Source organism: Euprymna scolopes, chromosome 39, assembly GCF_053919585.1.
Source record: "Euprymna scolopes isolate OS-2025 chromosome 39, ASM5391958v1, whole genome shotgun sequence".
Taxonomy (NCBI): domain Eukaryota; kingdom Metazoa; phylum Mollusca; class Cephalopoda; order Sepiida; family Sepiolidae; genus Euprymna; species Euprymna scolopes.
The window spans coordinates 40306909-40330865 of record NC_136520.1 but is presented as its reverse complement, the minus strand read 5'-3'; the positions used below and the strand labels follow the sequence as shown (position 1 = coordinate 40330865).

Here is a 23957-nt window from a genome sequence, read left to right as displayed (position 1 = left end):
GGTCAAAGTGGACCTGGGAGCAATGGCAATTAGAGGGTGGCTCCACACTTCCCAAAGCCCGCAAGCTGGGGCCTCACCATCGGATATAGTTTAAGGTCACAGCCAGGACCTCCCATTGAGGGACTTTTACCCTCTGCAGAGGGGGGGGGCAGTCAGTGTATTCTAATGCCCCAGCGACAGGGCAGTTAGAGGTAGAAACTACACCTACATTACATTCTCAATTCAAAGAGATTATTGTACATAGCTAATAATATTGATCAATTTCATGATTATCATATAATAAGATGACGTTATTGATTACTAGGGCTGTGACAACAGCATATTATTTTCATTGTTTTGACTCTTGAGTATATATCCGTTAATATCTTATATGTTTTTATACAGGCTGATGTGGTTCTCGGTTGATTAAGTGTGTCTAACTATGTTGGATATATACCCGAGAGTCAAAGGAAGGAAAAGAATATGCTGTTGTCACAGTCCTACTCATTACACAAACAAAATCATTCTATTCCTTCACTGTTGAATTACGGGCCATAATTTTGCAACTTTCATCTACGCTGAACTAAACACATTCTCACACAGGTAGAGACTTTATTCCAAATAAAGGAATTGTTAAGTATTGAATGTTTTTTTTTAAGTACAAAAAAATAGTCTGGAAACTTATTGAAGACACCTTGTAATTATTTATCACAGCACTACAATACAAACTACATCTAATATTACCGTGGTAGCAAAACTTTTTTCTCCCCAATTGTTATCTACTCCCACAAACCTCATCGTAACCAGGAACTTCTCAACATTCGCCACAAGTTTGGCCCGATGACCGTCTGTATTTGTTTCTAACCTACATACATTTCCCATTAGTTTTTACATTTTCCGTTCAAAAAAACACTGATCGCTCCCTAATCTCCGCCACTCTCATTGGTTGCCCATTTGCATTTCTTGGAATACTGGATTATCAGTTTTTGCTATTTTAACAAACGATTAAACGCGAAACCAGATGCCGTCACTCATTCTTTCTTTTTTTTTTTTTTTACTCAACGCACATCTCCAAACACCCGGGCAACACCGGACACCCAGGCTAGTCTAATGTATAAAAGGCAAAATGGGTGAGAGCGTTTGTGTATGTCCACGAAAGGCTTTCAGTGTCGTGGTTCTCATGTCAGTTAGATTCCAGAAGTTTTCTTACACTTCGTAGATCGTGATTTCTCAGATTCACAAACGGACGTCATCTCAAATTTTTTTTTTTTTTTTTTTTTGATCGAGTTTTAAAAAATTCCCTCGTTTCGACTGTTTGTCTTTTTTGTATAAATAAAGCGAAACTAATTGAACGCAACTGCAAACTCTCGGCCTTCACCCGGGGTAGTATCTGTTCTGTAATTCGTACTTGGTCAACCCTTCATAGACAATTCCTATTTATTTGGATACTCCCAGAATGCCCACTTTCTGAGGGGAGCTGATTTCCCCCCACATTAAAAACAACCTTCATGGGAGGTTTAAAAGCAACGCCATTTCTGCAAGTCACAGGTTCGAGCCTGCCCGCCTCCTACCACTTTTTTTTCATCTCCAAACACCCAGGCAGCCAGGCTAGTCTTCTATAATATAAATCTTACCTGTCTGTTTAAATGTATGTATGTATGTATGTATGTATGTATGCATGTATGTATGTATGTCTGCCTAAAACTTTCGACAGAGAAAACGGATCTTCACAAAATTGGTATCGTTTTGAAGCTCGACCCTTCGGACGACAAATATCGAAAAATTGGCTAAAAACATTAATTCCTTCATCCTCAACTGGTCACTTTTCTACAAGGAGGGGTCGCTTTTTTCGCCAATATTTTCAAAAGCCATCCGCTCTTTTCGATTGACTTAATAATAAGTTTTACCATTTCCAGTTTGGCGATGGATGCAACGGCAAAGACGTCATGTTTTTTTTTTTGGGGGGGGGGGGGGGTTCATGTTCTTTTCCTCCTTCGCGGTACGGGTTCGAGCCTGCCTGCCTACTACCACTTTTTTCTTCTGCTCAACACACACCTCTAAACACCTGGGTAATGCCAGGCATCTAGGCTAATTTGTCATAAACAGAAATCCCGTAGGTATAATGCATAATATTAAATTCCTTAAAAAAAAAATGAAGTAAAAAAAAAACACAAAGAAACTGAGAGATATGCATGTAAGTATAAAAAAAAAACTTGAGCTTGAATCGAAACCAAAACCTAAAGACAGTGAGTCAAGTACGATAACCATTAGGCCAGCTTGACACTATGGATCTACTTAATTTTAACATAAGTAATCTGTCATGTGAACGATTCACACATGCATATTCGTAAAACAGTTCACAAACAGATAAAAATTCTGATAACTCCCACGTACCAATTTTCCAATTTTGACACCTTAGCAGGCCCCTTTTCCGGATGAAAACCGAATAAAAAGTTTTCCACATGTCTGAATATCCTATATACCAAATTTGAGGTCTGTAAATCAAGAATTCGTTGAGTATACAGGTTGAGAATTGTCCTCACACACACACACACATTTTATATATAGATTGAATTCTGAACAGATTGGGGATCTTTTAAGCAGGGTGGCCTCCTAGAGTAAGAAATGCCGACCTCAACATTATTTTTATGGTTTCTTTCTTGTTCATCTTCTTCTCCATCACCCTGCTCGCCATGTTGTAGTCGTTCACATTTGCGACTGCCAAGGGAGTGTGAAAAATTAAACAAAGAGAAGCAAAAGATTCCAACACATTCTGTGTGTGTGTGTGTGTGTGTGTGTGTGTGTGTGTGTGTGTGTGTGTGTGTAGTATGTGTGGTGTATGTGGCGCATGTGTGTTTCGTGTGTGTCATGTGTGTGTGTTGTGTGTGAGTATGTTTGTATGTGTGGTGTGTATGTGATATATGTGTGTTGTGTGTGTGTGGTGTGTGTGTGATGTGTGTGTAATGCGGTGTATGTCTGTTGTGCGTGTAGTGTGCATATGTGTAGTGTGTGTGAATATCTGTGTATGTTGGTGTGTGTGTGTGATGTGAGTATATGTGGGGTATGTGTGTGTGGTGTGTGAGAATGTGTTTGTGTGTAGTGTGCATATGTGTGGTGTGTGTAATGTGTATGTGTGTGTGTGGTGTGTGTGTTGCATTTGTGCACATGTGTGATATCTGTATGATGTGTGTTTTGTGTGTGTGTGTGTGTGTGTTTGTGTGTGCATATGTGTGATGTGTGTGTGTGTTGTGTACATGTATGCATGTGTGTATACGATATATACTGCATAATCATGTTGACACACGGTTTACATCAGATCACCAAAGTTAAGCAAATGTTGAGCCTGGCTAGTATCAGATGGGTGACCATTTGGGAATTCTAAATGTTGTATTTGCTCTCCGCTTGTCTTGGCATTTGTTTCCAGTTGTACTAAATCGTCACTTGCCACTGGTATTTAACAACGCTGACGCAGGTGAGGTGTGGTTGGAGATTGTACAAAAAAATTAATTCCATGCGCAGGCACTCTTACAGTGGGGATCCATAGTCTGTCATTACTCGAGGAAGCTACGTGCGTGTGTGTCTGTGTGTGTAACACTATTGTGGGAAACAACTTTATAAGCACTAATATTCACATCATCTTCTGCTGAGACCATGGTCATCAGTTGCCATCAGTTCATCTCGATCTACTCCGAGCCAAAACCTGCATTCAACTGTCTCAAACTAGCAGTTGTCTTCAACTGTTGCAAACCCAAGACTGTCCATAAATTGTCCCGAACTGTCATAAGCTGTCACAAAACTTATTGCCACTTCTAATACTGCCCATAAACTAACTCTAAATATATTGACCTCTATTGTCCGGTCCTTTTGCTCCAATCACAGACACATCTTGATTAACAATCCTTTCTTTTAGCTTTCTTTTGTGTACTCTGATGAACAGCTTTCTAGATCTTTGTTCTGCTGATAAACTTTTTCCCTCTTATTTTTTTTTAATTCCTAATACAGGAGGGGGGGTCGAAATTATCACAATTCTAATTCTTTATTTCTTTTATTGTTTCAGAAGTGAAAATGCTAAAAGTGATTCCACCACAAAATGTGACAAAAAGTGTCGGCGAATCAGCAACATTTATTTGCCGTGTACCTAATGACCCCTCGGCCAAAATCCAATGGCTGTTTAAAAAAGTGTCTAGGGACACTAACTCCATGAGAGGAACTACGCAAGATGCAGTGGTAAAAACAACTTTTATCTCTTTTTCTCTTTTGAATATCCGAAAAATTGCAGAAATGTCTAATATCTAAAAGATAGTTTCATTTAATGGCACACTAGTTATCGCATATATAATATTCCAGTTATATGGAATAAGTCAGAGAGAGTGGCAACCTTGGTTGAAGTGAGTGTCCCTAATGATAGAGGTCTGAACAGAGCTGAAAGAGAGAAACATACCAAATACCAACGTTTCATGTATGATATGAAAAGAAACTGGAATCTTATGGAGATATCAATCATACCAGTTATTATAGGTGCCACAGGGCTTATGAAGAAGAACCTGAAGTCCTACCTAACTAATATTCCTGGTGAACCAAGTGCAAGAGAAATCAAGACAATTGCACTTAAGGGAACAGTGAGGATACTAAAAAGAGCTCTCGGTTGGTTTCAATAAAAAGCAGGAGAATGTTGGCAGCTGGTTGGGCTGCCCCATACCCAGCATTACAATCTTCAAAGAAAGGAAATGAAAAAAAATATTGTCACACTAGCATTGATATTAAAAGCCCTCTTTTCTATTTTAAAAATGAATACAACTTCCTTATATACTTAGTCGTGACTATATCAGCGACTTCAAAGAGGAGACCTAATTTGCATAATCCTATAAAAACAAGCTTTTATTAATTCACTGTTGGTTTGTTTTTTCGGTTTTCTTATTAGATAATTAGTTTCATTTCACTTTTATGCACAATTTTATTCCCCATTGATAATGGTGTGAAGCAGGGTGATATAGCTGCACCAATACAGTTTTCGCTCTATCTGACTGCTGTGCTCTGGTATGGTTTCTGCGATTGCAATATGGGTGTTTATATTAGATTCTGAATAACTGGCATACATACATACATACATACATACATACATACATACATACATACAGTAACTATCCTTAACTGGTGTTGCCCAGGATGCACTGTAGTCATTTTAGTTTGTAATTTTTCTTTGTTTGCAGATTATTAAACTGATACACAAAAAGAAATAAAATGTTAGGTGTAAGATAGATAACTCCTATTATATTCTTCAATTAAAATTATAAGCTATTCTCTTGCTGATTTTTATTTTTAGGTGATTATTTAAAAATGTTTCATGTTACCAGTTATCTGAGGCAAACGGTGTAATTTTTGGAATAAATTGTAGCGACGTATGTTATTATATTTCCAATAATAATAAAAAGTGTATGAAAAAAATAAAAAGAGGCATCAGTATCGACTAATGCCACACAAAATAACTGTGAAGGGTCAAAGAGGATTGAAAGACTAAGGAGAGTAAGCACTAATCAGACCTCCACTGAAATAGTACAAAGAGAACTAGGACCTTGAGGAAGCTTATTACGATCCAAATCCCAGTGAAGATCAATGGTCACTGCTAGCCAGAAGCCAATGGTAAGCGGCTTTTGCGATAATGCAAAATCATTTGCAAAGGTAATCGGAAAAGGTTTAAAGTATTGGAAATCTGGGGAGACTTGTTATCATGCGGAACCAGCAGTTGTTGTCAGCGAGTAATCTCTGATGATGTCCTATGATGTGAACGCCTTGTGAGTACAAAAATAAATAAATAAATAATAATAATAATAATAATAATAATAATAATACTAATAAAATACTAATAATATTTATAATATTATAATAATAATAAATAATAATAATAATAATAATAATTATAAAAATAATAATAAAAAAAATAATAATAATGATAATAACAATAATATTAGTAATAAAAATAATAATAATAATAATGAAATAATTATAAAAATAATAATAAAATAAAATAATAAAAAACAATAATAAAAATAACATAAATAAAAATAAGAATAAGAAGAATAGTAATAATGATAATAATAATAATGATGATAAAAATAAAAAGAATGATAATAATAATGATAATAATAATGATGATAATAATAAATAAAATAATAATGATAATAATAAATAATGATAATAATAATGATGATGATGATAATAAAAATAAAAATAATAAAAATAATAACACTGATAATAATAATAATAATGATAAAAATAAAAAGAATGATAATAATAATGATAATAATAATGATGATAATAATAAATAAAATAATAATGATAATAATAAATAATGATAGTAATAATAATGATGATAATAATAAAAAATTATTGATAATGATAATAATAATAACAAAAATAACAATAAAAATAATAATAATGATAATTATAAAAATAACAATAATGATAATATTAACAATAATAATAATAACAATAATAATAATAACAATAATAATAATAACAACAGTAATAATAATAACAACAATAATAATGATAACAATAATAATAACAATAACAATAATAATAATAACAATAACAATAATAATAATAACAAAAATAAGAAAAATAATAATAATAATAATAATAAAAATAATAATAATGATAATTATAAAAAATAACAATAATAATAAAAATAACAATAATAATAATATTAATGATAATAATAATAATAATAATAATAATAATTATAACAATAATAACAATAAAAATAATAATGACAACAATAATAATAAGAAGAAGAAAAAAATAACAATAATAATGATTATTATTATTATAACGATAATAACAATAAAAATAACAACAACAATAATAATAATAATAATGATAACAATGATAATAACAATAAGAAGAAGAAGAAAAATAACAACAATAATAATAATAATAACAACAAAAATAACAATAAAAAAATAATGATAATAATAAAAATAAAAATGAAAATAATAATGATAATTATAAATAATAACAATAATAATAATAACAACAATAATAATAATAATAATAACAATAATGATAAAAATAAAAAGAATGATAATAATAATGATGATAATAAGAAATAAAATAATAATGATAATAATAAATAATGATAATAATAATGATGATAATAATAAAAAATTATTGATAATGATAATAATAATAACAAAAATAACAATAAAAATAATAATAATAATTATAAAAATAACAATAATGATAATATTAACAATAATAATAATAACAATAATAATAATAACAATAATAATAATAACAACAGTAATAATAATAATAACAACAATAATAATGATAACAATAATAATAACAATAACAATAATAATAACAATAATAATAATAACAAAAATAAGAAAAATAATAATAATGATAATAATAATAAAAATAAAAATAATAATGATGATTATAAAAAATAACAATAATAATAAAAATAACAATAATAATAATATTAATGATAATAATAATAATAATAATAATAATAATAATAATTATAACAATAATAACAATAAAAATAATAATGACAACAATAATAATAATAAGAAGAAAAAAATAACAATAATAATGATTATTATTATAACGATAATAACAATAAAAATAACAACAACAATAATAATAATAATGATAACAATGATAATAATGATAATAACAATAATAATAAGAAGAAAAATAATAATAATAATAACAACAAAAATAACAATAAAAAAATAATGATAATAATAAAAATAAAAATGAAAATAATAATGATAATTATAAATAATAATAATAACAATAATAATAATAACAACAATAATAATAATAATAACAATAATAATAATAATGATAACAATAATGATAAAAATAATAATAATAATAATTATATAACGTTTCATATTTTGTCAACTTATTTTATTTTACACAGTCATGTTGAAGCATGCTCCCAAATGGATTTCTTTCTCTCTCTTTGAGCCATGTGATGTCATATTTGTTTCTAATTATTCCCAGTCTAGCAATTCTCATCAAGTTGACCTTGAGTGACCTTTCATTTCCTATTATCCTCAACTAACCATCTTATATAGTTGTGGGTCTGCCCAACCAACATCTGCAGCATTAAGATCTGTTTGTATTTTTCTTCATTTGTTTCCAGTTTTGCTGTTTCCTGTCTTGTTCATTGTTGGTGATGCCTTTTGTTGTGTTCATCAGACTTTTCGATGTTCTAGGCTATGTATTTTTCTGGTTCATTTTTTTTTTCGTATCATTCACAGTTTTTTATACTTACCACCATCGGTCCTTTTCACCCCTCTTTCCTTTCTACATAGGGTCTTCCAGTATTATCGTTCAGCTAAAGTGCATCGTGCATTGTCATTAGTTTCCTATTCTTCTTTTGTCCAGCGGATGAAGGGTCCAGAATATCTTTCTTACTATTATTATGTCTACACAAAACTATTTGATTCTCCGGCAAAAGGAGAGTGGACCTGTAAATTCACGTTTGTCCGTCCGCACTTTTTTCAATAACTATGCCTTGGAATTTTTTGAAAATTTGCACAAACATTAAACATGTTATGAGTAAAAAAGTAACAGAATGGATTTTCCAGGAAAACTCCGGTTGCCCTCCTGGTTCCTTTCAGGTTAAAATGGCTAAAATTGACACTTTTGTGCTTATTAAAAAAAATTGATGCCTTGGATTTTTATAAAACTTTCTGAAAAGTTGCAACTAACTGATTTCTGTATAATTTTGTGTCTATACTTCGTGATAACTCTTGGGTGTGCCCCAGGGCCCCATTTAGGGCTAATAAAAACACTCCATTTTTTTTACCATATTTGTCCAAAATTTTCTGTTTATGTCTATTTAGCAGTTTTTTCATGGTGCTAAACTCAAATTTAGATATGTTAAGGCCTAGGGGACTTTTGGGGCTAAATGTGTGTGTGTGTGTGTGCGTGTGTGTGTAGCGGGGGGGGGTAAATGATGGACTTGGTCATTTCTTTTTTTGCATGGTGTAGAACTCAAATTTATATATGCCTAAAACTGCACTGTTTGTTCATTTTCACCAGGATTTGACGTCCCCTGGGGGCTTTGGGGGCTAAATGGGGGGGGGGCTGAACTTAGTCGTTTTTTTATGTTTCATGCACTGTGCACTCACGGGGGATCATGCATGCTTCCCCTGTTCCTACTAGAAGCGTCTTCATTTTAGATGTTTTACCCATTTCATTTCATATTTCATATCCGCCAGTGTCTGACTTCCTCCACAAGACATATATTTATTAACAACGAAAATAAATGATTAACGTTGCGGCTTCATTTTATTCTATTTTCAGTTCTTGCAAACTGGTGCGAATCCAGAGGTTCTCCACATCCAGAATGTAACATACAATGATGAGGGAAAATACACGTGTCTCGCTGGAAATTCTCATGACATGCGCTATGAAAATGCTTGGCTGAAAGTTGTTAGCGCTACTGACCGTAAGTTCATTTTCCATCTAACCGTCTGCTGTTATAACGTGTTTTTATGTATGTATGCGTGCATATCTCTTCTATGTTAATAAATAAAAAAAATTAAAAAAATGATGAAAACAGTTTTTTAAAACAATTAGCGAAAATTAAGTGTTTTCTAAATTGGACAAAGATTTTCAATTTTCAGAAAATATTTACCTCCCTTTTGTTACAATTAGAACTCTCCCTTTTTTTTCTTCTTTTTTTTTTTTTACAAAATTCGCTAATTTGTCAGAAACTTGACAATTGCATCAAGTCTCCTATTGTATTGTTTTTGGCAAATCAGAGTGGCTAATTTTATTTTCTGCAAAGTGTTGGACTTTCGCAGGGGTTGGGTTGTAGTTTGTGTGTTTGCTTCTCAGTTTCAGCTAAGAACTTTGACTGAACAGATGTGGGAAATCCGTTCTAGTCACCAGCAGCAGCTGTACCCAAGAAGGACTGAAACTCACTCCCTGCAGGAGGCAAGGAGCCTCCAACCTTCATCTCTTTGAGACAATTGATCTTCTGCCTAAATAATTCGGATCATTACTAAGAGTCTGTTAGAGACTCAAATCATTTATTTCGTGCCTAAATATAGGCAAATCTCCATAAAGTCCGTTAAGAAACTTTTGTTGGTATAATTACCGAATTAACATGGACTTGTGCACTATGCTGACAGTGCGAATATTGGATCCTTTACATCATAAAGGCATCTTGTCGACCTCTTCTATGGTTGCAAACACCTATCTTCAAAGACAGAATGAACCTGCTCCCAGTTCCTGTTGAAGAAATAAAAACTAACACCTTATAAGGTTGATACCAGCTCTTTATAGAGGCAAAAAATGGGTGTTCCTTTTTTGGCAACAAAGGATCAATAAAATTGCAACAAAGGATCAATAAAATAGTGTTGAATTTTTAAGGTAGGCTTTGTTGTTAATTGTCTCGATTTTGCCACTGTCCAAAACAGTAAGATAAAATATCTTACAAATTGTCTTCGAAAACTGTTTTCATTAATGATTAATTTTCTACCTCATCGTTTTTCCCAATTTTTGGATATGTTCATTACTGTAACATAACATTTCAGTAGTTACGATTAGTCTCATTTGAAATTCAATTTTTCAATTTTTGAACTCCGCTACCCGTGTCAGAAATTTAGCAAGTAACATAAATTAGCTGAACGTACGGATAGCTAGCCGCTATGACCAACGACGGTTATCCATGGTTCATAGTTACAAAAGTCCTTAAAATTATACAGCAATAGACCAAGAAGGAAGCAAGAAACGACAGTTTATAATACAAAACAATTTATTGCAAAAAGAAAAGAGATGGTAAAAAAAAATAATAATATTAAAAAATGTAATATGTGTGGAAAAAATAAGGGAAGTACTAATGCGGAGAAGGGGGTGGAGATCTGAGAAGGTCGGTTCTACCCTGAGGTATCTTTGATTTGGCCATTTTACATTATTACTGGGAGGCGCTGGCCCTTAGACATATATTGAACCTGCCTTGGGCGGGGTGGTGGGGTCATTGGTGCACGCCACTTCATTCAATAAAGTTCTGAGGAGTGCTGACATTGTCCGTGTTCTGCGGTGTTCCCTGTCAGCCCAGTAGTTTCTTATATTGCATCTATTCGTGTTACATGATGAGGTAGGTTGCTAGTAGTACCTTGGTGAGCACTTTATCTGTTACCAGTTGGTTGCCGATGTACATGCCCTTTTCCAAGTCTGGGCATGGTAATGAGGTATGCTGTGGACAGGGGCCTCTGCGGGATGTGGGTCTCGTTGGTTCCTTTCAGAGCTTGTCCAACATCTCACCAGAGAGTTAAGACGTCATATTTCTTCACCTAGCGGTTAACTGACTCCGGAGTTGGGGTCGCAAAATAACGATCATTTCACAACTTTTATAACGGCTCCATCTCAGATCATCCAGCTCAACTCTAGTTGGAATTAAATTTTCGACAAATGTTCCCATGTGACTATAACTGCTAAAATTTGACCCTTTAGCCTGGTCAACCGACCATGAGTAACTATAAAAAAAAAAAAATACAGAGATAGATAGAAGGACACATTGATATACTTGTTTTTTAAAGATCGACCATTTATATCTTTTTTACTTGTTCACGGAAATAGTTCAACCACAGTTATTTCTCTCAGACTGTCAAATCTTTTTTTTTTTTCATAATGGTAACATATCCCTCAAGTTCGTGTTGATGACGAAAATAAACATGAATGGTCATTCAAAGTTCACTTGGACGTCCATGAAGCTTTGTCTTCTCTCCAACAACGAAATCTCACTTCACAGTTCCGCAGAGTTCATCTTCCTTTGGCATCCGCAAAGCAAGCGATTCTCCTTTATAATAAACTAGCGGGGGTACCTGGCATGGTAAAAGATGTAAAAGAAAAAAAAAATTTTTGGTAGGGAGGTAGGCTCAATCCCGAAGCCTTAAGGCGAATAGCCTGACAACTTACCACGACGCTACACGGGCAGAGAAGTGAGGCAGGGTGAAAAAGCAGGTGGTTAAACAAACGACAACGTGTGGTTTTCTAGGTCACACATCACGCCATAGCAAGCATACCCGGTGAACCAAGTGCAAGTGAAATACAAACGATTGCACTGAAAGGGACAGCTAGAATCCTGAAAAGATCTCTTGGTTGGACTCACTAAAATAGGGGTAAATGTCAGACATCTGGTTGGATGTCCCATCCCCTAGAAGAAAAAGTTTAAGAAAAATGAAAAAAAAAAAAAGTAGAGAAAATGAAATCACAGAGCGAATTTTGTAACATAATAAAAGATTCAGACGACCTTGTTTCGTAAATCGGACATATTATAATCTAGACAGTATATAAAAAGTTGTAACACTTAGAGCACACCTCCCAAAAGCCTTTGGCGGGCATACGAAAAAAAATGCATACACACACACAAACACACATTTTCGCTTTTATATTATAGACAATTTTCTACCGATACTGGAAAATTTCGGGTTTTTATGCCTTCATTGACATTTCTGATTTTTATGTCTTTACTGACAAGTCTTCTTCGACAAGTTTATAGTCGGGTCACAATATCAGGATAAAAACATCACCTACACTTGGTAAGTTTCTCCAACTGATTATCAACTGCTCTAAAGTCCCGTTAAGACTGTTCCAATTTTAACGTCTTCGTTGACGGAGACAAAGTTCACATATCCGCACCAATCGGAAGGCAAATCGCTCACTGACGAAAATGATGCAATCTTCAAAAAACAAACAGGAACTTCCCGAACCAATCTGCAAGCACTATTCAGTCACGTGATACAACAATCAGCATCATCATAAGAAATAAAGAGAGAAAAGACAAAGAATGGAAGAAAGATTAAACAAAAATAAATCCCAACACCCATAACGAAGAAGAACCCCAATTTTACCTTTTTAAAACTTTTTTTTTTCTTCTTCTTTTTGCAGGGAAAGATTTCATGAAAACAATGCCTCCGCTGATCGTGAGCACATGGCGAGCACCTTACGAACACGATCGTCGAGAGAATGGTAGACATGCCAACGAGAGTCACTCCCAATCAAAAGAAGCATACCCGGCGCTCGTTAGCATATGGACCATCTACATAATCGTGGGATCCGTGTCAGGTGGAGTCCTTCTCATCGGTCTCATTACCATCATTGTCGCCGTGTGTTGCCAGAAGGAGACTTCCGGTACATACAAGTCGACAAATGTCTAATCAATCACTTAGATGGTTGTGACGACCGTCTTTTAGTATGAGAAGGAGGGCACCATGTAAACATCGTACATCAAATCGCCTCCCCAAATCACACACACACACACACACACACACACACACACACACACACACACACACACCGTACCCTTTTCTCTCCTTTCCCATCCCCATTCGTTGACGACTTTAATTTTAATGTTCAAATAAACAAATATTAAAAAGTGTTGTGAAACATTTTAAAAATCTTCACCAGAACTGTCATTTAGTCGAGCATGGGTTATCGTCCTTGTTGTAGCTCTTCCGGGCTTACTTTTCGTTTGTGTCTTTTTTTATTAGTCCAGTAGTGACGTACCAACAGCCGCTAACACCATGTATACATAAGAATACTTCAACAATAACTCGCCAAGATTGCTAGACTGGATCGTATTAAACACCATTCGATCTTGTGTAGGCTTCCCAGTCTATTCCAGATTTTAACCTAATCTAAAATACAGAAAAAAGATTTTTATGGTGTACGTACGTGTCTATCACGAAACAAAAATGTCACACTCTAAAAATCACATAACTTGATCAAATAGTTTATATATATATATATATATATATATATATATATATATATATCTTTTTACGATTTTAATGAACCATAGCCATTACAAAGCTGATTATTATCTTGATAATACGAATTGAGTTGTCTCCTTTTCTGGCGGATCAAAACACAACGTTATCGCTTACTCATAAAATTCGATTTTCTTAGGTAAAAAAAACTACTTGATCAATTTACGTAACTTTTAGAATATGACATTTTCGTTCCGTGGCGGATACGTATATTATACTTTTTTTTTCTTTATTCTTGTTTAAATAAGGTTAACCTCTGGACTTGCACCTTAAAAAAGAAACAAAAGGAAGTTGCACAGAAGAGTTCGAAGAAGGGCCGTAACTCATGTTTTACTACTGGCGCTTATTAAAAGAAGAAAAAAAGAGTGAATTTTTTCTTCATAAAAGATTTTTTCTCCTCTTTTTGTTTTGTTTTCAAAAACAAAAATGTGTACCTAAGTGAATTATAAGCAACACAAAAAAAAAAATATTAAAACAAAAAAAAAGAGTATTTAATATTATTTGAGAAACGGTGGACAAATCTTCCACAACTATTGACTATTTTAGTCGTCATCCTTTACAAAACATTTTTGTCTGAATCACACAAAAAAAAGTGACAGCCGTTTTTGTTTTGTTTTTTTTTTTTGCTTTTTTTTTTTTTTTTTTTTTGCATGCAAATTTAAAACCCAAACAAAATACGTTCAGGAACGCGAAGGAAAAAAAAATGATTATTTTTTAAATATTCTTTCTACTAACTGTTTATTTTTATTTTATTTATTTTTTCCTTTTGTAATTTACATGTTGAGCAGAACTTACTGGAAAATCAAGGTTGAAAGATTTTAAAATGTTGAGCACTATTCTTGTTGCCTCCTGCCATCTTTGTATTTCAACAATTCCATTTTTATTTTTTTCTTTACTTTCTTTTTTTGTTTTTTTTTTGGCACAAGAGGAATTTACGGATGAAACATTAGGGTTTGTTTTACAATTCACAGAGATTTTGATCAAAATTTAAATTCATAACAAATAAATGTTACCAAAGGCAATATAAGTTAATCTTGTACCTAGCTGGAAAATTTGTTACTGGTCTTGCTCACTTTAGAACCGGTTTGAAAAACAAAGTGTTTAGTGTTTACATGAGAGCAAGAAAAATGGCCGCGCTAGGGGTTTGTAAAATTCAAAGTTTTGGAAAATTACATAAAACCAAAAAAATAAATATACAAAATACTGTCAGAAACCCACCCAATCTATGTTATCGTGACACATATCAGGTAGGTTTCTAACAGTATTTTGTATAATTTTTTAATTTTAAATCATTTTCAAAACTTTGAATTTCACGAGCCAAGAATGCAGCCATTTTTCTTGCTCTCAAGTAAACGCTAGACACTTTTCGAACCGATTAAACGCTTTTAAAATGAAGCAAAACCACTAAAACGTTTTCCAGATATATAGAAAAGTAACTTATCTTGCCTTTGGTAACATTTATTTGTTACGTATTTGAACGTTTTCCCACTTTTTTTTTTAATCTCTATGGATTGTAAAACAAACCCAAACATTATTCCAAGTACTGGACCAAATATATCCGACGACAAAGTGCGGTCTGGAAGTGGTCTGGATCCAAAATATCTAGGATTTCTGCCCACGGCCTAAATATATACGTAAACGTAACATCTGTATAATAAAATTGAACGTACGTATGTCCGTTTCTCTTCAATAACCATGTGTGCAAATTTAATTTTATGAACAAAGAAGAGGCTTAATCTTATTAACTGCTGATAATAAAAAAGTAAAGAATAATCACGTATGCAACTTTAAATGCTATGAACGGGGAATGAGAGGCTTATTGAGATTAACTCAATAATAACTGGTAATAATAAAAAAGAAAGGAAAGAGTTTCACTTTTAATGCAGACACAAAACTATGTCATTATTCTTCTTATTATTAAAACAGAACAAAGAGAGAGAAAGAGAGGGTCTTCTTTTTCTTATTGATTAGTTTTGTCTTCTTTTATCGATAGGAAGAGAGAGGGGTGAGTTTTGTCTTTTTCTTATTGGTTAATTTCGTTTCAATGATTTCAAGTTGTGAATAAGTATTAAATTTTTAAGCCAGTTAGTAGCCAATAAGAAGTGAAGAGGTAAATTTTATTTAATAAATAGAAATAAATACACACTGATCTTTATTGATTCACTAAAAAATGTTTTTCAATTTAAAAGTAATTCTACTTTCTCCTTTATACGTGTAGCAGTTGTGGTTGTACACGCCGTTGTCATCGTCAGGAACACTGGTTCTTGATCACCTGTGGATACAATCACTCGGACACTGATGTTTAGTTCTGCAACATTTTCAATAACAAAAGAAAAAGTGTTTATATGTACATGCAGGCGGTCTTTTACATGCTGTCTGCTTCATTTCATGATGAAAGACACACGAGGAGACGTTTGCTGAGAGTTTTCATATATGACTTCATTATGAAAGAATTTACTCAGATAAGAGAGACTAATGTTATCATATCTAGTTATTTACTTCTTAAACATAACTATGCAACTTAATGAAATGAGTGACACAGGTGAACAGAAGTAACATTCGCTTGGATTATTTCTATTTTATTCACGGCTGCTTATTCGCACAGCTTCTAACGGAGAGGCTGATCTGAAAACCTTTGCTTCTCTCCTCGTGAAGTCATTCTTCATCATTCAACCCTGGTTTTGTTTACAGTATTTGACCTTTGTTCCCCGCCTCAACTTTACGTCATTCATCATTTATTCAACCCCCTTTTTCTTTTCTTTTTTTTTTTTACATAGACATCGCCACTTATCAAGGCCAAGAGGCCACTCGAGGATAAGGGTTAAAGAGTGTACAGTAAAAATTGGACAATGTAGTAACCGTTAGTAATGGAAATTTGGTAAATTGCTTAATTTATATGGAACGGCTCATCAAAAACTTATTTATGTTAGACTTGAAGACAACCATATTGTAGTCAGCTGGAAAGCAGGAAAACGGAAGACAATTCCATAGGCGTGCAGTTCTAAGAAAGAAGCTTTGCTCATGGAATTTACCTTTAGGTTTAGGCACAGATAAAGAGTGGGGGAAACTAGTGATAGTGTTTTCTGCTAGATGGGTGTTTCTTGTGAAAGTTTGGTGAGGGGGGGGCATAGATTGGAGCTCAGCCAAGCACTTACCATGAAAATAACGATAAAGTAGAGACAAACTCACAACATCTCTTCTGTGAGAAAGAGATTGCAGGGAAGAGAAAAGGACATCCCTTACGAGGCTACAAAGTCTATTTTGAACTCTATCAAGGCAGGATAAATCCTTTCTAGCAACTCCTGCCAAAATGTGGCAACAGTACTCCATCCTAGGATGTACCTGATTCTTATATAGATAGAGAATTGCATCAGCAGTGAGATATCTACTGGATTGATAGAAGGATCCCATCATTTTTCCAGCGGCCTTGGCAACAGATTTAATGTATGTGTTCCATTTAAGATCAGGAGTAAAGGTCAAGCCCAGAAGCTTGTCAAAACATGAGGCCTCCCCAAGACGAGTGCCATTCATTTCAATTGATGCGAGATGGGGATCAGAGCGTTGATGATGTAAAGATAAAAGCTTGGTTTTAGATGCATTAAAAGTAACAAGCCACCTCTTTCCCCATTGTACCACTTGCTCAAAATCAGAGGAGAGAGAATCAGAGAGAACTTGGTCGTTTACGGTCTTAGATGTGCTACCATAGATAGTAGTGTCATCAACCCTGGGAACGATTCTGTTTTACAGATTAGCGTTATCATGCACTTGGTGTGACTCTTGTCAAAATTCACACTAGCTAACTTAATCATCACTATTGACGTAAGGCCCCTCATATGCAGTGTTGCAAGAAAGTCTCCCCCCCCCCCTCATAACAGTTTTAAAAGAAATATTTTAGTACAAACAACTATGAACATTCACAAAAAATTAGGGGCCTATAGACTAACAAGTGTGGGCTGCCCTACGGAGAAATAGAGAGACAGACAGACAGACAGGTTCATAGCATTACTCCTTACACCTACATAAATTGTGTGACCATCTTCACCTTCACTGGGGCTCTCCACAGAACATGTCTGCCTGCTTGAAATGTCAGCCGAAAGAAAGAAGTCCTCTTTTCTCCTTGAAATCACATGGTTTAACTTCTGTTAATTAATGGTTAGATTCTGACCTCCCATCCATCAATCACTCCCTCATTTAACTAAAAGCTTTCATTACATTACAGAGAATTCAGAGTTTCCTGTGGCAAACTAGTAGAGAGAATCAGGTCTCTTTTTATCTGAACCACCAGCAAATGCAGTTGGGCTTTTATATAGCTAAAAATAAAGGAAACGGTTGTTGCTTTATGTGTTTTATGGGCATTTAGTAGAATAGACAACAAAACGTAAAACTGGTCAAAATACAGATAAATGTTACCAAAGGCAAGATAAGTTACTATTTTACTTACCTGGATAAGTTTTTGTTGTGGTTTAACTTATTTTAAAACGTTTGTTTACTTCAGAACACAAGTAGTATCGAGTGTTAAGTTAGAACAAGAACAAAATGGCAAACATGAGTTCGCCATCTTGTGAGTCTCGATAATCGCTCAGAAATCGAAAATAATCGACTTACAAAAATAAACAAACTTTTTTGAAACTACAACATTTTTAAAAACAAACTTTTTAGTGAACTCTAAGAAAATAAAATTCTAAAATGAACGAAAGTAGTTATTATATGAAAATATATGACTTAAAAAAAAAATTTACAAAAAATAAAATTAAAACTTTCATAATAAATCAAAAAAAAAAATAATTAAAAGTTATAAACTTTAAGAAGTTTTTGAATTGTCTTCCCTTGGAATTCTTCAAATATGAAAAAAAAAAAAAAAAAAAATGTCCTCCAAGCCTAAAGTGCACAAGTGTCCAGATTTAAAAAAAAAAAATACATCTACTGGTAGTGGAACACCACTGCTGTCAAAGTAAAAGTAAGGCGACTCCTTCCCTCCTCTAGCCTGTGGGAGATCTTTGAGCAAGGGTTAACCCATTTGAGCCCACACCTTTGATCAGGGTAACGTGAGGTCATGGAAAGCAGGTTACTGATGTAATACAGAAGCAATCAGGAATAATTCCATTAATGGTTTCGTATCTTGCTGTACTGAGCAGAAGATTCCTTTGAGTACAATGTTAAGGATAATCGCCCAGTATGGATACTGCTCGGACAGAAAGAAACTGCAACCTACTGTCTGTATAAGTGCAAAGAAAACTGTGGCAATACATCAATACATCAAGCACTTTTGAGAAACATCATAAATGGGGTTCTGAATGATGAGCAACGATGGATTCATGAATGCCTCAACAGAGAGAGATGGATGGACAGTCATAGCCGTCAATGGCTGAACCAGGCAGAAGACCAGTTATGTTCAGGCTGTGACGTCATTGGCACAGGAAGCAGATGTGGCAAAATAGTAGAGAGAATAGGGTTGCTTTTGTCGAAATCACCAGCAAATGCAGTTGGGCTTTTGTATAACTAAAAATGAAAAGAGGTAGTTGTTGCTTTATGTGTTTTATGGGCATTTAGTAGAAATGACCACAACACATAAAAGTGCTTAAGACACAAATATATAACAAATAAATGTTACCAAAGGCAAGATAAGTTACTATTCTCCCTACCTACCTGGATAAGTATTTGTTGTGGTTTAATTTATTTTAAAGCGTTCATTTACTTCAGAACACCACAAGTAGTGCCAAGCGTTAAGTTAGAACAAGAACAAAATTCACAGACACGAGACCGTCGTCTTGTGAGTCTTGATAATCGCTCAGAAATCGAAAATTAAACAAAATACTGATAGAAACCCACCCATGTATATGAATAAAAAAAAATACCTAAAGATTTTTAAAGCTCAATTGTATTGATGCTTTTTTTTTTTTTCGTAAAGTTTTCAAAAGTAGTTATTGGGAAGAAGAAGAAGAAGAAGAAGAAGAAGAAGACAGTGACGGAAAGAAGAGGGGATTCAAACCTTAACTGCCATATCAACACCGAAGCTCGATCAGTGAATTCCGTCACTGAAGTGATTAAATCATAGAAATCGAGGAGAATGCACTGTGGCGCTCCAAGAACATTTCATTGGATTATACGGCCAGATCATTACACCAGTTTCCCACAACCCATTCAGAATGGCTGGTCTGCCAGCTGTGTTAATACTATCCGAGGATCTATCTGGAAACTTGAAACTGTCTTATTAATGAGCAGATGCACCATCCCAGGTTTTATCTTCTCTCTTTTAGAAAGGGTGGGCCTTGTGCCAATCGTCTCACAGAACAGTTAAGGCTATTTTGCAGAATTAAAGTGAACCTACATATTGAATTTTTTCTTCATTTCTTTTTTTTTTTTTTTTTTTTGACGGCGGTGGTAATATCAATTTAGTAGCCTGAAGTAAATATTTACCCAAATTTAGGTTTATTCTGAGGTGCCCCTACCAAGGAAGGCCAATGGGAAATCTCAGGCTATTTTTATGGAGCCAAAGTTGCACACGTTTTCTGAAGTGCTGGCTTTTTTCTTTTTTTTTATTAATTTATTACCTTGTGCTATTATTTTTCTGCAGAGAAAATAAAGTAAATAAGTCGGTTACAGTAAAAACTTATTGGAATTATAGATGGATTCTACGAATTTATAGATTTGGTACCTGTATTGGCTTTTACGAAATAGCAAATAATCGACAATAATAAAATAACTTCCCACACAAACAAAGTGATTCCATGTTATCAATTGGTTACTTTCTAAATTTAGATCACATACATTATTGCAACAGAAGTTTATTATGTCCTCGAAAATGCATCTATAATATAAATCTCACCTGTCTGTTAAAATGTATGTATGTATGTATGCATGTTAATCCTTCAGGATTAAAAACAAGACCTTCCAAAGGCAAGTGAACCCTTTTTCGGGGTCAACGGCCAACTAGCACCGTGTGTGTTTGTGTGTATGTATGTGTGTTGGAGTGGAGAGGGCTCCTGTAAGCCGTGGTGAAGGCAACCTTTCTAGGAGAAGCAAATTTCTGATTTAAAAAAACCATAAAGCGAGAGACCAGTACCCGCATTAAGCTGGTCTGCAGTTTAACTTGTTGCTGGCTATCTTGCTCTTGCTTGTTGCTGGATCTCAACATTTTGAACCGAGAGAGAGACTTAGCTGCCGTACAAAGCTAAGACTCTGTAACATCATCTGTGTACAGATACTCCCTCAGGGATTTGTCTTTAAAAAAAGGTCCTGTGGCGATTGAAATCATTTTTGGGCTCGGTGTCTGAGGGAGTGGCACTCGTCTGACAAGACGTTGCAATCATCATGTATGCATGTATGTCTGCCTAAAACTTTCGACAGAGGCAACGGATCCTCACGGGATTCGTATGGTTTTAAGCTCGATCCTTCAGACAACAAATATCAAAAAATTAGCTAAAAACATTAATTCTTTCACCCTCAACTGGGCACTTTTCTACAAGGAGGGGTCGCTTTTTTCACCAATAGTTTTTGAAAGTCATCCCCTCTTTCAATTGACTAGCCTTAATTTAAACTTTCACCATTTCCTGTTTGGCGATGGATGCAACAGCAAAGACGTCACATTTTTTTTTGTTTTTGTTTTCATGTTCTTGTCCTCCTTTGTTATACGGGTTCGAGCCTGCCTGCCTACTACCACTTTTTTGCTCAACACACTCCTCCAAACACCCGGGCAACGCCCGACGCCTGGGCTAGTAATAAATAAATAAGACAAATGTATATGTTGAAAAGAAGCATATGGTTATAATATTGTGAAAGCATTTGTTAACATTGGACTTGCAGTTTACAGGGAAGTAGTTCCATGATAATGTGTCTCACAGATGATAAACGATTGGAAAGAAACTCTGTTCATGAAAATTATCGTTCGATTTTAGGTACACAGAGAAAGAAAGGAACGCTCTTTGCAGTGGTGTTAATAAGAGGAGTTCTTGGTATGAACGTTTGACAAGTGAGAACCACAGATTGTAGCCAAGTGAAGCATCTGCCATGGAATTAACGATAGAGTAGAGAAAGACTAATGACATGTCTTTTGTAAGAAAAAGATATGCAGGAATTAGAAGAGATAATTTCGCGGTAGATTGCAAAAACGATTTAAAATAATTTTTTGCTGTGTGTGCCACATCTCCAGATGTGTTAACAGTGTTCCATCTTAAGACGTATATGATTCTTATACAGACTGGGTACATCACCACGACAATGACTCTGAAAGGGTTGATTTGCTGTAAAACAAATTAAACTATTGTTATCTCTTCGAAAAGGCATAATAAATAAAATCAATATATATAATAAAATAAAATACGCATCAAATGCGCTTGAAAGTCAAAATCACAAGGTAATATTAGGAAAATAAACAAATATTTTACTTGTTTGAAATTTATAACATTAATATATTTCGGAGCTAAACTCCATCCTCAGTATGTGTTAAACAACATACTGAGGATGGAGTTTAACTCCGAAATATATTTATGTGTTATATTCTTTTCAACATATACGTTTGTCAAGGGTGTGAGTATAAATATTTAAACAAGTATAAGTATTTAAACATACTTATACTTGTTTAAATATTTATACTTGTTTAAATATATATACTCACACCCTTGACAAACGTATATGTTGAAAAGAATAATAAGGTTATAATACTGTTATACTATAAAATTCCACAGTCTAGCAGTTTGAGGGAAAAATCTATTAGAGTAGAAAACTTTCCAGCATCTAGAGATCTCTGCAATGTAGGGGTGAGATTTTGCTGCTTGTCAGGTTAGTCGGGAGTATTTACGTTGAAACGGTACAAGTGCTTTGAGTTCGTCGGAGTATATTTCATTAAAATATTTGTAAAACAGGCACAGTGGATGCAACATTTCAGCAGCAGAACTTTCCGGGCAACACTGAATAGCCTTGTCTATATATACAAATGCGTATTCCTGTAAGTTTGTTTGTTTGTTTGTTCACAATTTGATTATTGTCTACAAATGGTCCATTATTTTCCTATTTCATTTGTTTCTATATATAGTATGATTCTTGCAAAATATGCGATTAAGAAGTAACCTCATTCGCATATTACATTAAGGAAATTGATTTTACTAAATAGCTGTATGTTAGTTACTGTTTATAGAGAGAGAATTGTTTTAAGTGTTCTATTAAAGATTGTTATTATTAAAATGTGGTTTATATTGATAATATATTTAATTTAATTTATTTTTAATTATTATTACCAACATTGATTTATTTTAGAAACTGGTTTAGAGTTATTTTCCCTGTTGATTTAAGTCTCAAACGTCGGTTTGTGTGCTTGTGTGTGTGTTCATATATCTGCTAAAAACTTTCATCAACCGCATCGGACCGAGTTGAAACCGGTACCATCTGAAAGAGCGATCCCTTGGACGCATAAAATGTGAAAATTAGAAAAAAAAAAAAAAGATTAATTCTGTGGTGGTCAACTGGACCATTTATTGCAGAGGTGGGGGGTCACATACGTGTTTATGTTTATAAACGGGGTTTTTTTTTCAGGGTTATGACGTCATACGCTGTTGTGGTACGGTTGGCAAAAGCGTTTGCCACTTACCTTTTTTCCCCCTTCTTTCTCTATTTTGCGATTCAGATTCAAGCCTGCCTACACGCCTATTTTTTTTTTTTTTGTGGCCGCACAGACACTCGTTGTTTTGATTCATTCTTTTATTTTTTTTTTGTAGGGGAGGGGGGGGTCCAGGTTATCAAATGCGTCTTCCGTTTTTTGAGGCGATGGGGGTGCTCAATATCCTTAGTATAGCATTTCTGTCCAAACCGAATTTCATGTCCATCCGGGCAACGTCGGGTATTTTTGCTAGTTAGTAATAAACAGATAAATGAGACAATGTACATGTGAGAAAAAAAAGAATAAGGTTATAATTGTGTGATATTGTAGAGTCCCTCCACCCGAACAAGCACAACCACCGAGACAGACTAGCAAAGTTGAGATCAAGAATAACGTTACATTACAGAAATGCAATATCACCAGTTTATCTTCTGCTATTTGACTTAATATTTACTTCTTTCTAACTGCATAAAGACGTGGTAGAAGATCGGAAGTTTGCAAGAAGCAAGCCATCAACACCGAAGCTCGATCAGTGAATTGCGTGAACAAATCATAGGTATTGAAATCAAAAAGAACACCCC

General features: G+C 34.1%; 1 protein-coding gene across 6 annotated transcripts in view; it reads left to right on the top strand.

The window, feature by feature from the left end:
• LOC145263773 (fibroblast growth factor receptor 1-like) overlaps positions 1 to 15929 on the top strand; it is a 389904-nt gene extending 373975 nt beyond the window's left edge. For all 6 annotated transcript variants that reach the window (XM_080120820.1, XM_080120823.1, XM_080120824.1 and 3 more), the window contains 3 exons: positions 4037 to 4206; positions 9310 to 9454; positions 12904 to 15929. In XM_080120820.1, coding sequence (XP_079976946.1) covers positions 4037 to 4206; positions 9310 to 9454; positions 12904 to 13172 — 584 coding nt within the window. In that variant the 3' untranslated portion in view covers positions 13173 to 15929. The remainder of the gene's footprint in view (positions 1 to 4036; positions 4207 to 9309; positions 9455 to 12903) is intronic.
• The last annotated feature ends 8028 nt before the right edge of the window (positions 15930 to 23957 follow it).